The sequence below is a fragment of the Hypanus sabinus genome, chromosome 10 (assembly GCF_030144855.1).
Source record: "Hypanus sabinus isolate sHypSab1 chromosome 10, sHypSab1.hap1, whole genome shotgun sequence".
NCBI classification, from domain to species: Eukaryota; Metazoa; Chordata; class Chondrichthyes; order Myliobatiformes; family Dasyatidae; genus Hypanus; species Hypanus sabinus.
The window spans coordinates 109,797,194-109,815,272 of NC_082715.1; the positions used below are offsets into that span (position 1 = coordinate 109,797,194).

The 18,079-nt window shown below is 42.9% G+C and overlaps 1 protein-coding gene across 5 annotated transcripts in view; it reads left to right on the top strand.

Annotated features, from left to right (window-relative positions):
* abcc10 (ATP-binding cassette, sub-family C (CFTR/MRP), member 10) overlaps positions 1-18,079 on the top strand; it is a 94,214-nt gene that overhangs the window by 33,954 nt on the left and 42,181 nt on the right. For all 5 annotated transcript variants that reach the window (XM_059982592.1, XM_059982594.1, XM_059982593.1 and 2 more), the window contains 4 exons: positions 1,959-2,130; positions 5,610-5,708; positions 12,249-12,438; positions 16,794-16,868. In XM_059982592.1, the coding sequence (XP_059838575.1) occupies positions 1,959-2,130; positions 5,610-5,708; positions 12,249-12,438; positions 16,794-16,868 (536 nt within the window). The remainder of the gene's footprint in view (positions 1-1,958; positions 2,131-5,609; positions 5,709-12,248; positions 12,439-16,793; positions 16,869-18,079) is intronic.

An 18,079-nucleotide genomic window follows, 5' to 3' on the forward strand; every position in this document is an offset into this window, starting at 1 on the left:
GATAGATACCTTATTGATCACAAAAGAAATTACACTGTCACAGTAGCATTACAAGTACACAGATATATATATTAGAAGAGAAGTAGAAAGAATAAAAAAAAGTTACCACAAACAGTCTACCAGGAAGCGGGGGGTGGGTGTTCATCACTTCCCTGGCTACAGATTGACTCATTATAGAGCCTAATGGCTGAGGGTAAAAATGACCTTATACAACACTCTTTGGAGCAGCATAGTTGTTTTAGTCTGTAACTAAAAGTGCCAAGGTTTGGCGAAGGTGGCATGCAGAAGGTGAGAAACATTGTCCAGAATTGCCAGGATTTTCTGTAGGGTCCTTTGTTCTACCACAGCCCCCAGTATGTCCAGTTTGACTCCAATAACAGAGCCAGCCTTTCTAATCAGTTTATTGAGCCTGTTGGCATCACCTGTGTTGATGCCATTGCCCCAGCACACCACTGCATAGAAGATTATACTGGTGACAACAGTCTGGTAGAAATGTGAAGGAGAAGCCTGAATACTCCAAAGGACCTCAGTCTCCTCAGGAAATAGAGGTGACTTAGGCCCTTCCTGTACATAGTCTCTGTTGGTGTTCCACTCAAGTCTTTCATCCAGGTACACCCCCAGGTACTTGACTGGGGGAGATATCATTGAAACTTATCGAATACTGAAAGCCTAGATAGAATGGACATAGAGTGAATGTTTCCTATAATGGGTGATTATAGGACCAGAGGGCACAGCCTCAGAACAGAAAGATGTTCCTTTGGAACAGAGATGAAGAGGAATATCTTTAGCCAAATGGTGGTGAATCTATGGAATACATTGCCACAGACATCTGTGGAGACCAAGTCATTGGGTATGTTTAGAGCAGAGGTTGATAGTTTCTTGATTAGTAAGGGCATTAAAGATTAGACCTTAAGATGTAGGAGGAGAATGAGGCCATCTGGCCCATTGAGTCTGCTCCGCCATTCAATCATCACTAATCCTTTTTTTTCTCCTCCTCAACCCCAGTTCCCAGCCTTTTCGCCGTAACCTTTGATGTCCAATCAAGAACCTATTGATCTCTGCTTTGAATACACCTTACGACCTGGTCTCCACAGCTGCATGTGGCAATAATTTCCACAAATTCACGATCCTTTGGCTAAAGAAATTTCTCTGCATCTGTTTTGAAAGGGCGCCCCTCTATCTTGAAGCGGTGCCCTCTTGTCCTAGACTCTCCCACCATGGGAAACATACTTTCCACATCTACTCTGTCTAGCCCTTTCAACATTCGAAAGGTTTCATTGAGATTCCCCCCTCATCCTTCTAAATTCCAGTGAGTACAGATCCAGAGCCATCAAAGGTTCCTTGTATGATAACCCTTTCATTCCTGGTATCATCCTTGTGAACCGCCTCTTATTATGGGGAGAAGGGTTGAGAAGGGTAATAAATCAGCCATGATGGAATAGCAGAGAAGGCTCGATGGACTGAATAGTCTAATTCTGCTTCTATGTCTTATGGTCTTATTGATAACCCTTTGGGAGCAGAAATTCCTCCACATTTCTCTCTTGAGCTGCTGGGACCTTATTCTGCTTGCCCTTTAGTTCTAGACTCTCCTCACCTGGGAAATATCTTATTGAGACCCATTTAAAAGCCTCAGAGAGAACAGGACTACAGCCGTTCAAAAAGATGGCTCAATTCCACCGACTCAAAGGCAATTAGAAATAGATAATGTTAACATCTGAATGAATAGAAAATATTGGGATCAGTCTTCTGTCATCTTAGAAATGAGTGTATCACATAATTAAAAAGACTATTCTACCTTAAACAAGGAAACCAAAAGTGTACTTCTTGAAAAAGAGATGGAAGAAGGGCAATTGTATAAAGCTAGGTCCCAGGTAAATATGATCTTGTTAGATACATGAACAGGCTTAGAATAAAATCCTTCTCCTAATTCCATGCTCTTGTTTCTTACCCCCTTGCAGGCTTGAGGGAGAAGTATACATATCAACACAAGTGGAAGGATTTGGCCTGGCTGCTCAGGAGGCCTGGATTCAGTTTGCTACAATCCGTGAGAACATACTTTTTGGAAATCAGTTTGATGGCAAACGTTACCACAAGGTGGTTGAGGCATGTGCACTCTTGGAAGATCTTAAGGTGTGAAATCCATTACTGGTCTCTCTGACATAGTGCTGAGTTATTCATAATCTGATGATCCAGATTGATCTCTTGTACATTACATGTGACTTGCTGACACAGTCCCTGCTGCAGCATATTACAGAGAGGTGGATCCCAGTGCCCTGTGGAAAACCCACCAGGGGAATAAGAATCACTCTCACCTATCGCTCTTTCCCCCTATCATCCTCTCACCTCATTCTCCTGAATACTGCTACAACTCATGTTTCATTAAAAGGGTGACCGCGGAGTGGCAACAGGATGAGTGTAATGCAGGAAAAACAAAACATGCCACAGAGACTCTCAAACAGGAGTATAATTGGTGATGGTAGTAATCTAGAGCAACAGACACAAAATGCTGGAGGAACTCGGCTGCCTGACTTTCCACATCTACTCTGCAAGTCAGGTAGCGTCTATGGAAAGAGAAACAGAGTTAATGGTTCAGGTAAAAGACCCTTCCTCAGAAGTGGGAAGGAGACAGAAGAAGATAGAGTAGCTTTAAATTGAAGAGAGAATGGGGGAGGGATGGATAACACAAAGGGAATATCTCTAGGTGTCATTGAGAAAAGCTGTGGATGTCCTCTGAGATAACGCAGGTAGAAAGGGAGAAGTAAGCTAATAAAAGCTGTGGAATGAGGACTGTGAGAAAGTAAGAATACAAACATAGTTGTGAAATACCGTCTGTGGGACATGTCCAGCAGGTCTGGTTGTGCTATTGGAGAGAGAAAAGAGTACAATCACCAATGGAGACTTTGCAGTGGAAATGACTAGTTTTGTACAGGTTGAGAAAGTAAGTTACAGATTCGGATTTAGATTAATTTATTTATCTCATGTACATATACGAAAGCATGCTGTGAAATACCTCCTTTACTTTAACACCCAACACAACCTCAGGATGTTCTGGCACAGTTTGCAAGTGTTGCCACACATTCCTGTGCTAACTAAGCATGCCCACCACGTTCACAGACCAACACAAACCATAACAGCAACAAAACACAACAACAGAATCTGTCCCATTCCTCCCTCCCATGCACACAGACCATCCTCCAGCAGATTCAGACTTGCAGACATTGGGCCTTCGACTTCCCAGTGGACTCTCAGACTCATAGCTCCGGCAATCGGAGCTCGAATTCCAGACTTCCGGTTGACCTTTAGGTTTCGTCTTCAGGACCGATCCAGGACTCACCGATGGTGATGAAGGAGGCTCGTGGATGGGACCCCAAACACGAGGCCTCAAGCTCCGATCTCACTGGCTTGCATGCCTAGGGGGTCACCGTGGGTCGTGCCTCCTGCCTGCACTGAACCCCGATCCCAGAACCTGATCACTTGGGATGGGGGCACCAAACTTCATTCTCACTGGTCTGCTGGCCCAACATCCGATTATGGAAGTCTGTTGTCAGACGGCCACGTCGGAGGCCTAGTCTTGAACCTGACCTCTAAGTTAGATGAAGTTGGAGAATTTGATGTCAAGTCTACTGTGCTGCACCATGCCCATCCAGAAGGTGAGGTTTTTTAAACTAGTACAGTACAGAACAACTCCTTTGGCTCACCATATTCATCTCAACCCTCGAGTACTCATGTATTGTTGCTTGCAGTTAGTTTGGGCCTTGGAATATCAGTTCAGGAGGTGACAGAGGTGGCATGTTGAATGAAGTGGCAGGAAGCTCTGAGTTGCCCTGGTGAATTGAACATGTTTTGTTTCTCCAGTTCAGTGGAGAACATTGTAAACACCAAATGTAGTGCACTAGATTGGATAAGGTGCAGGTGAATTACAGCTGGACTTGCAAAGACTGTTTGGGTCCCTGGATGGTGGGAAGGGATGACATGAAAGGACACGTGCTGCATTATCTGTGGTTTCATGGGAAGGTGCTGGTGGTGAAGACTTTATTAAATAGTGTCAGATGGTTACCAGCAGAGGTTGGTGGGGTGGAAGGTGAGGATCAGGGGAACTCCGTCCAGAATGAGAAGGAGACAAAAGCAGTAGGACACAAAGCAGGTGACATTCGTTAGTAGCTTTGTTAACAATGGAAGAGGGGAAGCCATGGATCAGGAAGGAGGAAGACATTTCAGAGGCGCCTGTATGGCAAGTATCATCATCAGACCAAATATGGTAGAGGAAGTGGGAGAATGGAATGGAGTCCTTGCAGGAGGTAGGGTGGGAAGCAGAATAGTTAATAAGGCATTGTGATTCTGTAAGTTCTCTACTGCAAGCCCACAGACAATGTGAACTTCATGTTGAAACCCTTTCGCTAACAAAAAGTTTGTAAAAAATTTTATTTTGAAGAATTTATTTTCCATGTTTCTTTGTCATTGTATAATTGGTGATGTAGTTATTACTATCAGACTAGGTACCACAGAAACATAGTGGTTCGAGCAACACTATTACAGCTTTGGGTGTTCTAGAGTTAGGAGTTCAGTTCCAGCACTGTCTGTAAAGAATTTCTGCTTGGGCTTCCTCCAGATTCTCTGATTTCCTCCCGCAGTCCAAAGCTGTACTGGTTAGTAGGTTAATTGGTCCTTGTAAATTGTCCTGTGATTAGCCTAGTGTTAAATCGGTCGGTTGCTGGGCGGTGAGACTCATTGGCTGGAAGGGCCTGGTCCATGCTGTAGCTCAAACTACTAAGTGAATAGAAATCTAAAGATCTGGATTAATGATAGTGTGTTCCCATTTCATAAGCTACAAAACAATTACTGAAATAGATCTGGAGTGAAAAGCATCACGAATGTTGACATTTATGGTTTGTCATGAAGCCCATCAAATTTGTTTGTAGTCTAAGTAACTCCTGACCTACATTACGAGTTTCAGCTCAAGTTAACTACAGTCATGGAAGGTGAATAGATGGCCATGGTACTGATTCTCTTCCCCAGAATAAATGACTACCACCCCACCCCACAACTCACATGCTATTTTAAATGTACTAAATATTATTTTATCAGCTGTATCAATATTGCAATCATCTGTAAATATGGAAAAATATAGAAAAAGAATGGGAGGAGCAAATGGTTTCATAATTGCTTATTGAATCCAGTAACCAAAAAAAAAATCAAAGATCATAACCTGGTAAATTGATCCCTGTCACACAAAGATAGGACTTAAATTCAGACCCACTGATGTTGTTGACTGTTAACTGGTCTCCTAACAGTCAGACTGCTCTGTTTAATTAACAGGAACTACCCGTCACTGATGTGAACAGCCCACGAGTGAGTAAATAGGAACCCTACAAGAAACTGCCATTTGTTAGTTCAAAGCAAATTGAACAAGCACATGCTGCATACTGATGTCCGGTAGTACCTCATAAGTACTGGCAGTAAGAGACGGAGAATTAGGTGAACTTTGATCCATCCTGGGACACCTGCTCTGATCTCATTCCCTCAACACATCAGTTTTAATTCTCAAATGCTGGTAGTATTCATCCAGAATTGCCATAGAAATTTCAACTTTGCCTTTTATTTGGATGCAGGTGCTGCCAGATGGTGACCAGACAAGTGTCGGAGAAGGCGGAGTAACTCTCAGTGGTGGGCAGAAAGCCCGCATTGCCTTGGCCAGAGCTGTTTACATGGTAACAATCATTCTATGGATTCATAGTCAAAAGGAGAGGAGACAGTACTGTACAATTTGAACAATCTCTGTATACAGCCCAGATCTCTCTTACATTTACTGTTCATTGCATGATGTAAAAGGAAGACGAGAACTGGGGTTCCACACGTTCACCAAGAGGAGTGAGGACTCCATTTGCAGATCTGTGAAAGATTGAGAGAGGGGAGGCATTTTAGTGAGGGTTGGACTTCATGTGGGACTGTGAATAACTGACAAAGAAGAATCAAATAGAGTAACACACACAAAATGATGGAGGAACTCAGCAGGCCAGGCAGAGTGCAGGCAATGTTTTGGGAGAGGAGGGGACTTCAATCAGGCCCACTGCCCAAGGATAAAAGAAGTCTGCGGTTTTGACCAGCAGCCAATCGGTGTTTGGGATTAATCAGTAAGAACAAATTAAAGGAGGACAGGGGCAAGCGCAGTGGCCATCATCTGAGTGGACATAGTCAGCGTGGTGATCTTGAGACTTTAGCTCTTCAAGTCTTCCATGAAAAGAAGCTTCACTCAGAGAAAGCAAAGGAAAGGAAAGCACGAGTTTTTTCCTTTTTTTCTGTCCGTTAGAACAGTAGAGATAACAGGATAGTAAAATGCTCCTCTTGTGGGATGTGGGAAGGCAGGGAGATCTCCGGTGTCCCTGATAACTATAACTGTGAGATGTGCATCCAGCGGCAGCTTCTAACAATCAGTGTTAAGGAGTTGGAGCTGGAACTGGTTGAACTCCAGATCATTTGGGAGGCTGAAAGGGTGATAGATTGGATATATAGAGAGGTAGTTACACCCAGGGTGCAGGACACAGGAAACTGGGTGACATTCGGGAAGGGGAAAGGGGTTAAGGAGCTAGTGCAGAGTATCCCTGTGACCATCCCCCTCAACAATGCGTATACCACTTTGGATGCTGTTGTGGGAGGGGATGGGGATGACCTAACAGAGTAAAGTCACAGTGTTTGGATCTTTGGCACTGAGTTTGCCTTTGTGACTCAGAAGGGGAAGAAGAGGCACGCTGTGGTGATAGGAGATTTGTTATTCAAGGGAACAGGTAGGAGGTTTTGTTGGTGAGAATGAGATTCCCAGATGATATGTTGCCTCCCAGGTGCCAGGGTCTGGGACATCATTGATGAAGTCCTCAGCATCTTCAAGTGAACAGCCAGAAGTCATGGTCCATGTAGATACGAATGACATGGGTACGACGAGTGACAAGGTTCTGCAGAGGGAGCTCAGGGAGTTAGGTGCTAAGTTAAAGGGCAGGTCCTCCAGGGTTGTGATCTCAGGACTGCTACCCATGCCATGTGCCAGTGAGGCCAAAACTAGGAAGATTATACAGTTTAAATACATGGCTAAGGAGTTGGTGTAGGAGGAAGGGCTTGAGATTCTTGGATCATTAGGCTCTCTTCCAGGGAAGGTGTGACCTGTACGGAAGAGGCAGTTTGCAGCTGAACTGGAGGGGAACTAATATCCCAGTGGGAAGGTTTGTTAATACTCCACGGTGGGGCTTAAACTAGAGTGGTAGGGGGATGGGAGCCAGAGTGTCAGAACAGTTAGTGGAGAGGTTGTGGAGGCAGATATTGGTAAGACCAATATCAAAGTTACAAGATCTTGGTGCGACAAGATCAAAAAGTGTTAATACAGGAGTGGAGGTGTTGGATCTGATCTGCGCAGTATATGGAATAAGGTAGATGAACTTGCAGCACAGTTGCAGAATGGCATGTATGATGTTGCATGCATCACTGAATCATGGCTGAAAGAAGATTATAGCTGAGAGCTAAACGTCCAAGGATACATGTTATATTGAAAGGATAGGCAGGAAGGCGGAAGGGGCGGTGTTGCTCGGTTGATTAAAAAATTGAAATCTTATCATAAGAAAGAGGTGACATAGGTTCGGAAGGGGTTGAACCATTGTGGATAGAGCTAAGGAACCGCAGGGGTAAAAAAAACCTAATGGGAGTTGTATACAGACCCCCAAACAGTAATAAGGATGTGTCTTATAGATTACAATGGGAGGTAGAAAATGCTTGCTGAAAGGGCAGTGTTACAATAGTTGTAGGGGTCTTCAATATGCAGGTACATTTGGAAAATCAGATTGGGACTGGATTCCAGGAGGGGGAATTTCTAGAGTGCCAATGAGATGGCTTTTTAGAGCAGCCCATAGGTGAGCCCACTGGAGGATATGCAATGACCAGAATTGATTAGAGCTTAAGGTAAAAGAACTTTCATAAGTGATCATAATATGATTGAGTTCACCCTGAAATTTGAGAAGGAGAAGCTAAAGTCAGTTGTATCAGTATTACAGTGGAGTAAAGGGAATTACAGAGGCTGAGAATTGATTGGAAAAGAACACTGACAGGGATGATGGCAGAGCAGCAACAGCTGGAGTTTCTGGAAGCAATTCGGAAGGCACAGGATATATACATCCCAAAGAGGATGAAGTATTCTAATGGAAAGATGACACAACTGTGGCTAACAAGGGAAGTGAAAGCCAACATAAAAGCCAAAGGGCATATAATAGAGCAAAATTAGCAGGAAGTTAGAGGATTGGGAAACTTTTAAAAACTAACAGAAGGCAACTAAAAAAGTCATTAAGATGGTAAAGATAGAATGTGAAAGTAAGCTAGCCAATAATATTAAAAAAGGGCACTGAAATTTTCTTTATATACATAAAGTGTAAAAGAGAGGTGGGAGTGGATATCGGACCACTGGAAAATGATGCTGGAGAGGTAGTAATGAGGAACCATGAAATGGTGGATGAACTGAATAAATATTTTTCTTTAGTCTTTACTGTGGAAGACACTGGCAGTATGGTGGAAGTTCCTGGTGTCAGGGGGCATGAAGTGTATGAAGTTACCATAACCAGAGAGAAGGTTCTTGGGAAACTGAAAGGTCTGAAGGTAGATAAGTCACCTGGACCAGATAGTGTACAGTCAGAGTTCTGAAAGAGGTTGCTGAAGAGATCATGGAGGCATTAGTTATGATCTTTCAAGAATCTCTAGGTTTTAGAATGGTTCTGGAAGACTGGAAAATTGTGAATGTCACTCCACTCTTCAAGAAGGGAGAGGTAGAAGAAAATAAACTGACCTCAGTTGGGAAGATGTTGGAATTGATTATTATGGATGAGGTCTCAGGGTATTTGGAGGAGGCACATGATAAAATAGGCTGTAGTCAACATGGTTTCCTCAAGGGAAAATCTTATCTGACAAATATGTTAGAATTCTTTAAAGAAATAACAAGCAGGATAAACAAAGGAGTATTGGTTGATGTTGTGTACTCGGATTTTCAGAAGGCCTTTGACAAGGTATCACACATGAGGCTGCTTATCAAGTTACGAGCCCATGATATTACAGGAAAGGCTCTAGCATAGATAAAGCAACGGATGATTGGCAGGGGGCAAAGAGTGGGAATAAAGGGAACCTTTTCTGGCCGTCTGCCAATGACTAGGGGGTCTGTGTGGGGACTGATTCTTTTTATGTTATATGTCAATGATTTGGATGATGGAATTGATAGTTTCCTTGCAAAGTTTGCAGATGATATGAAGACAGGTGGAGAGGCAGGTTGTTTTCAAGAAGTAGAGAGGCTGCAGCAGGACTTAGTTTAAAGAATGGGCGAAGAATGCCAGATGGAATACAGTGTTGGGAAGTGTATGGTCGTGCACTTTGATAAAAGAAATTAAAGGGTTAACTGTAGTCTAAAAGGAGAGTAAATACAAAAAACTGAGATGCCAAGGGACCTAGGAGCCCTTATGCAGGATTCCCTAAAGGTCAATTTTCAGGTTGAGTCAGTGGTGCGGAAGGCAAATGCAATGTTACCATTCATTTCAAGAGGACTAGAACATAAAAGCAAGGATGTAATGCTGAAACTTTATAAAGCACTGGTGAGGCCTCACTTGGAGTATTGTGAATAGGTTTGGGCACCTTAGAAAGGATGTGCCAAAACTGGAGAGGGTTCAAAGGAGGTTCACAAAAATGATTCCAGGATTGAATGGCTTGTCATATGAAGAGTGTTTGATGTCTCTGAGCCAGTATTCACTGTTCAGAAGAATGAAGGGTGACCTCATTGAAGCCAATCAAATGGTGAAGGACCTTGAGAGAGTGGATGTGGAGAGGATGCTTCCTATGGTGGGAGAGTCTAAGACCAGAGGACACAGCCATAGAATAGAGGGGCATCTTTTAACCATGGAGGTGAGAAGGGATTTCTTTAATGAGAGGGTGGCAAATCTGTGGAATTCTTTGGCCCAGGCAGCCATGGAGGCCAGGTCATCATGTGTGTTTAAGGCAGAGGTTGATAGATTCTTGATTAGTCAGGGCATCAACAGATATGGGGAGAAGGCAGGAGATTGGGGCTGAGAGGAAAATTGGATCAGCCATAATGAAATGGTGGAGTAGACACAATGGGCCAAAAGGCCTAATTCTGCTATTATATCCCAGCTCCAGAACTCAGTACACTGATTTATGAAGGACATTGTGTCCCTTACGACACTATCTACCTGTGACGCCGCTTTCAAGGAATTATGGATCTGTATTCCCAGATCCCTCTGTTCCACCGCAATCCTCAGTGCCCTACCATTCACTGTGCAAGACCTACCCTGGTTGGTATTCCCAAAATGCAACACCTCACATTAAATTCCATCTGCCAATTTTCTGCCTGTTTTTCCGTCTGGTCCAGATACCACTGCAAGCAGTGTTAGTTTTCCCTGTTATCCACAACACCCCCCCCCCCCCATCTAGATGTTAATTGCAAATTTGCCAATCCATTTTACCACATTGTCATCCAGATCATTGATGTAGATGACAACAATGGACCCAACACCAATCCCTGTGGCCCACCACCAATCACAGGCCTCCAGTCAGAGAGGCAACCATCTACAAACACTCTCTGGCTTCTGTGAAGCCAATTTACTATCTCATCTTGAAATTACTACCTCTTCTTGACCAATTTTCCATGTGGGAGCTTGTTAGAGGCCATGCTAAAGTCCACGTAGACAATATCCACTGTCATGCCTTTATTAAATTTCCTGGTAACCTCCTCTCAAAGCTCTATAAGATTGGTTAGACATGACTTGTCATGCACAAAGCCATGTTCGCTATGCCTAACAAGTCCCTGACTATTCAAGTACTTATATATCTGGTCCCTCAGAAACCTTCCAATAACTTTCCCACTACTAATGTCAGGCTCAGGCCTATAATTTTGTGGTTTATTCTTGGAGCCTTTCTTAAACAATGGAACAACATTAGCCATCCTATCCTCTGGCACTTCACCATGACTGAGCATGTTTCAAATATCTCTGCTAGGGGTCTTGCAATTTCTGCACTTGCCTCCCATGGAGTATTAATATCTCTGTAACGTTTTGCTTCTATTTACACCACTGCAATGCCATCCATTTTTTTATTTTGTGAACAAACTTGGACAGTGCATCACCTCAGTTTATAAGTTTGATGAATAGTTGTGGTTTCAGTGAAGTTTTCTGAGTGACACAAAAGGGAAAAAGAGTATAGAAATAAGTCCCCGGTCCCATTATGTACAGGCCAGTCATCAAGAACCTGTCTATTAATCCCTTTTACCCGCCCTTGTCCAATAGCAATTTTGTATACTAAATTACATACCTTCATAGTTTTCTGCTGCTGTAGCCCATTTTCTTCAAGGTTGATGTGCTCTCCTGCACACCACTGTTGTAACACTTGGTTATTTGAGTTATTCTTACTTTCCTGTCAGCTTGAACCAGTCTGGTCATTCTCCTTTGATCTCCCTGGTTAACAAGGTGGTCTTTGCCCACAGAACTGCCTCTCACTGGATGTCTTTTGTTCGTTGCAACATTCTCTGTAAACTCTAGAAAGAGTGTTGTACATGAAAATCCCAGATCAGCAGTTTCTGAAATACTCAAAACTGCCTGGCACCAACAATCATTCCACTAAGATCACATTTCTTCCCCATTTTGATGTTTGGCTTGAACAGCAACTGAACCTCTTGACCATCCCTGACTGCTTTAATCATTGGGTTGCTGCCACGTGATTGGTTGATTAGGTTTTTGCATTAACAAGCAGGTGTAAATAATAAAATTAATTTTTATTTATTTATTTATTTATTTAGAGATGCAGCACAGAATAGGCCCTTCTGGCCCTTTGTGCCATACCACCCAGAAATCCACTGTTTTAACCCTAGCCTCGTCATGGGACAATTTACAATGCCCAATTAGCCTACTAACCTTTGGAGTGCCCAGAGTAAACCCATGTGTACATGGGAAGGAACATTCAAATTTGCTTCCAGAGGACATAGAAGTTGAACTCAAACTCCAATGCCCCAAGCCACGTTAACAGCTCCACTCCCTTGACACCCCAAATAAAGTGGCCGTTGAGTGTAGGTTGCTCCTCAAGCTCGTCCACTCCAAGGAAAACATCCAGTCTCTTGTCGATTTGAGAAACTACTTGTCATTCTGATTTGTATCTCCTGCCACTTAGATTTAACTACATTTATAATTACCTTTCAGTTTCAAGCCCTGCATCCTTGTCTTTTGCAGGACAAGGACGTGTACCTTCTTGATGACCCACTAGCTGCAGTAGATGCTGATGTGGCCAATCACCTCATGAAGAACTGCATACTGGGAAGTTTGAAAAATAAGACTGTTATCCTTTGTACACACCGGACGGAATTTTTGGAAGAAGCTGACATGGTGGTAATGATGGAAAATGGGCAAATAGTAAAAATAGGTGAGCCAGTTATTGTGTGGCTTTACAGAGCTGACACTCAGATATTCTGAAAACTTTAAACCGTCCGTCTTGAACTGTTAACATTGACACATCATCATCAAAGATTCTGTGGCACAGGGGCTGACAATCATTATTATTTCATGGACCAATACCATTAGCAAGTGGTCCATGGACCCCAGGTTGGGAATCCCTGCTGTGGCACAGTAGATTCAGTGGGAAATCAGATGGAGAAAGGAAACAGGCAGCTGGACTGATGTTGTTTGATCTGTCGGTGGGAAGAACTCTCCCCAAGCAGCAAACTGTTGCGGTCCTATCAGGCTGCTGGGAAATGATATGAAAGGTTAATTATGTTGCTCTGTGAGGAAGCAGCTCAGATCAAAGTTGCCCCAGTAGAGGAGGACCAGGCTACACTCCTGGTGGGTAATTCAACTCAGCAATGGTATGGTTAGTGGCCAGTGTTAACTTTCCCAAGTAACTCTGGGACAAAAAGTGATGAGTCTGTGCTTTACCACGGCTGTAGACTGGATTATCATGAAGGTCCCAGTAGTGCATGTTGTTTGTGCACAGGGCTCGTCCTGTTTAGAACCTATTGAGAGAATGTAGTAAAAACCAGTTGGGAAGACTGTGACATTGAACTTGTCAGGTAATGACATCCATCAAGCTCTTCCTTGCACATCTGCATCTCAGCCACTACTCGTGCGTAATGTGTTGGAAGATGAGTTTGCAAGTTTTTCAGATGCATAAGTACATACATGCAGGATCACAGCATCAAAGGCACTTAACGTATGAGCAGCACTGAGAGGGAATTCGTAAGACCATAAGACCAATCCATCTCCACTTTAATTATACTCAATGACTTGGCTTCCACAGCTGTCTGTAGTAATGAATTCCAGAGTCTCTACCCTCTGACTAAAGAGATTCCTTCTCATCTGTGTTGTAAATGGATGTCCCTCTTTTCTGGGCTGTGACCTCTCATCCTAGACTCACCCACTATAGGAAACATCCTCTCCACATTTATCTAGGCCTTTCAATATTTGATAGGTTTCAATGAGATCCCTCCTGATTATTCTAAACTTACAGACCCAGAGCCATCAAAGGTTTCTCATATTTTAACCCCTCAATTTCAGGAATTTATTCTCATGAGCATCCTCTGGACCCTCTCCAATGCCAGTACTTCTTTTCTTAGATAAGGAGCCCAATACGGGACATAATACTTCGTATGGTCTAACCAATGCCTTATAAAGCCTCAGCATGACATCGTTGGTCTTATATTCTAATTCTCCCAAGATGAATGCCAACACTGCATTTGCTTTCCGTACCACCAACTCAACCTGCAAGCAAGTCTTAGGAAGTCCTGTACAAGGACTCCCATGTTTCTTTACACCTCTGATTTTTCAATTTTCTCCTTGTTTAGGAAATAGACTCTGCCTTAATTCCTTCCACCAAAGTGCATGACCATACACTTCTCAACATTATATTCCATCTGCCATTTCTTTGCCCATTCTTCCAATCTGTCCAAGTCCTTCTGCAGACTCCCTGCTTTCTCAGTACTACCTGCCTCTCCACCTATTTTCATATCGTCCGCAAACTTGCCCACAAAGCCATCAATACTGTCATCCAGATCACTGACACATAACGTGAAAAGGCTACCTTCATTTCCACTCTTTGCCTCTTGCCTGTCAGCCAATCTTCTATTCATGCTATCTTTCCTTGTTAAGCAGTTTCATATGTGACAGCTTGTCAAGGGTCTCCTGAAAATCAAGTAAGCAGCATCCACTGACTCTCACTTGTCTATTCCACCTGTTATTTCAAAGAATTCTGACAGATTTGTCAGGCAAGATTTCCCCTTTCAGAAGACCATGTTGACTTTCGCCTAGTTCATCATGTGGCTACAAGTACCCGGAACCTCATCCTTAATAATGAACTCCCAACATTTTTCCAACCACTAAAATCAGACTAACTGGGTTATAATTTTCTTTTTTCTGTCTCCCTCCCTGGAGTGATATTTGCAGTTTTCCAGTCCTGTGGAATCATTCTAGAATCTTGTGATTCTTGAAAGGGCATTACTAATGCCTCCACAATCTCTTCAGCCAGCTCTTTCAGATTCCTGCGTGTAATGCATCTGGACTAGGTGACATATCTACCTTCAGTCCTTTCAGCTTCTCAAGTGCCTTCTCCTTAGTAATAGCAACCACATTCACTTCTGCCCCTGAACACTCTTGAATTATTGGCATTCTGCTAGTGTCTTCCATAATGAAGACTGAAACAAAATACTTATTAAATTCATCTGTCATTTCTTTGTTCCCCCGCTGCTACCTCTCCAGCATCATTTTTCAAGGGTCTGATAGCCACTCTCATCTTTCTTTCACTCTTTATATATATCTGAGAAAACTTTTGGTATCCTCTTTCAGTTTATTGGGAAGCTTTCCTTCATATTTCATTTCTTCTTTCCTTATGGCTTTTATAGTTGCCTTCTGTTGATTTTTAAAAGCTTCTCAATCCTCTAATTTTCCACTAATTTTTGCTATATCGTATGCCCTGACTTTGATTTTGTTTGTCAGCCATAGTTGCCTCATCTTCCCTTTAGAATACTTATTCATCTTTGGGACATTTCTATCCTGTGCCTTCAGAATTGCCCCTCAAAAACTCCAGCCATTACTGTTCTGCCATCATCCCTGATAGTGCCCCTTCCATTCAGCTTTGGCCAGTTCCTCTCTATGTACCTGTAATTCCCTTTACTCCACTATAACACTGATACATCTGCCTCTCAAACTGCAGGGTGAATTCTGTCATATTGTAATCACTACCACCTACAGGTTCCTTTTTCTTAAGTTCCCTGATCAAATCTGGTTCATTACACAACACCCAATCCAGAATTACCTTTCCCCTGGTGGTCTCAACAACAAGCTGCTCTAAGAAGCCATTTCGTAGGTGTTCTACAAATTCCATCTCTTGGGATTCAGCACCAACCTGATTTTCCCAATCTATCTGCATAATGAAATCCCCCATGACAATTGTATCATTGCCCTTTTGGCATGCATTTTCTATCTCCCATTGTAATTTGTCTCCCACTCCCTGGCTGCTGTTTGGAGGCTTGTACATAACTCCAATCAGAGTCTTTTTACTTTTGCTGTCTTTTCACTTTTCCACATCTTTCAAACCTATGTCACCTCTTTCCAAGGGTTTGATTTCATTTTTTACCAACAGAACCATCCCACCCCCTCTGCCGACCTGTCTGTCCTTTCAATGCAATATATCTTTTGATTTTAATCTACCAACTGAGATCTTTTTTCAGCCACAACTCAGTGATGCCCATGTTGTACCTACCATTTTCTAACTGCGCTACAAGATCATTTACATTTTTCCTGTACATTCCTGCATACATTTGAACATAAATCCTTCAGTCCTGTATTCATCACCTTTTGTGATTCTGCCCCCATGTTACATTTCAACTCATCCACTGACTGTAATTAGGTCATATCATCTGCCTTTCCTTCCTCACAGCCTCACTACACACCACATCTACTTCTTTACCAATTGACCCTTCCTCAGCCTTCTCTCTGTTTCCCATCCCCCTGCCAAATTAGTTTAAACCAGGAGTTCCCAATCTAGGGTTCACGGACCCCTTGTTTAATGATAAGGCTCCATGGCATAAAGAAGTTAGGACCTCTGGTTTAAACCCTCCCAACTGCTCTAGCAAACCTGCCCACAAGGATATTGATCCCCTTTGTGTTCAGGTGTAACCCGTTGTTTTTGTACAAATCGTACCTTTCCCAGAAGAGATTGCAATGATCCAGAAATCTGAAAGCAATTCCTCAGCCACACGTTCATCTGCCAGATCATCCTACCCTTACCCTCACTGCTGTGTGGCACAGGCGGCTGTCCAGAGATTATTACTTTGGAGATCCTGTTTTTCAGCTTTCGACAAAACTCCCGATATCCTCTCTTCAAGACCTCTTCCTATTTCTGACCTATGTTTTTGATACCAGTATTTACCATGACTTCTGGTTGCTCACCCTCCCCCTTTAAAATCCTGTGACCCAATTTGAGACATCCCTGACCCCGGCACCTGGGAGGCAACATACCATCTGGGTGCCCTTTTCATACCCACAGAATCTCCTGTCTTCTCCTCTAACTATGGAAACCCTCCCATCCTTGTATTGGCTCAAATAAAATTCACTCCTGATGAGACTTGTTCATTTCAAAAGGCTCCCACCTTGTCACGGTCTCTCACTTTTACTTGCTGCTTCAAGTTATGACTCACTCCTGCTGACACGTGTTCTTCGGACAGGAAGGCACTTTCCCCTGGTTAATTCAGTTTCCACTGACAATCTTGTTCTTTTCTTGACTTGCAGGTACACCTGAGGAAGTGCTGAAAACAGAAGGTGAAAACGCTAAAACAAACAGAAAACCAAAAAAGAAAGCTGCATGTAAGTGAATTCCATTTCCAAACAGTAGACAGGGCAAAGCAAACCAGAGCATGCTGAATATACTCAGCACGTCTAGGGACATCTGTGGAAAGAGAGTCAGAATCAACATCTCAGAAACGCATTCTAGTTCACTTCACAGAGCAACTAAGAGTTGACCACATGGTTATGGGCTGAGCTGCATAAAGGCTAGACTGGGTCAATAAAACAGATTTCAGTTCTTATTGGACATGAGTGAACTTGAGGGATTGTTAGGTGAATCCAGTCATTTGCTAATTATCATTGCTAATACCATCGTTTTGTTCCAGAGATAATTAAATTTAGAGTCTGCCTTGAAAATGTTTCTCTCAATAATTAGTCTAGATCTGTGAATTAGTAGTCCAGTGAGTCACCATGCAATCATAATTTTATATTGAGTTAGTTAATGAATTCTGTGCTTCATTAACTGGTTTGAAAGGTAAAGCAGTTACACTTGAAATAGTTTGGGAGAGGTTGGTATTTCACTCATAAGATTAGAATGAGGGTGGTGGAGAAGTAACATTGTCACATTCCTGTCTCCCTTCAGATTGAATTACAGCACCTTGCACCCACATCGTAAGGTATGATGTGCTGGATTGATTAGAGCATCAGTCTGATCTTCAGTACCATGAAACTGTGTAGGCTCTTCATTGGTAGACATGGAGGACCATAATTGTTATCAATATACTATATGTGTGACTACTTTGCATTTACCATAATCTCTGCTCTGATGGGATTAGATATGGAATTGGGGACAGTTTTATTCTTGACTGTCACATTATTTTGAAGTGTTACCTTGGGCAAGTGTGAACACTGAAGATGTGGTCTCAAAAGATGAGGTGAAAGGAGATAGGCAAGCCAGCAGGTAATTTAGGTCAATGAATGGAGTTACCATGGGTAACTACGTGCTGGGTAAGAGTCAGCTGGCAAGGTTTTGGGTCAGGCAGTGGATGGAGCTTAGGAACAATTAAACCTTGGCGTGAACATGATGGGTGTATTTTCTGCTCCTTTGATGCTCTGGCGGGAGTTCAGTGTGGAAAACATTTGGGTAATATCCGGGAGGTGATGGGTATAAATGAAGATTGCAATGACAAGTTGAGTTAGCGACACAGGCAGATAGCAGTGTGTTGTTTGTAAATTCATACAGTTTAGTAGGGCGATGGATAATTAAATCCAGCTGTAGCTGGTGACCATTG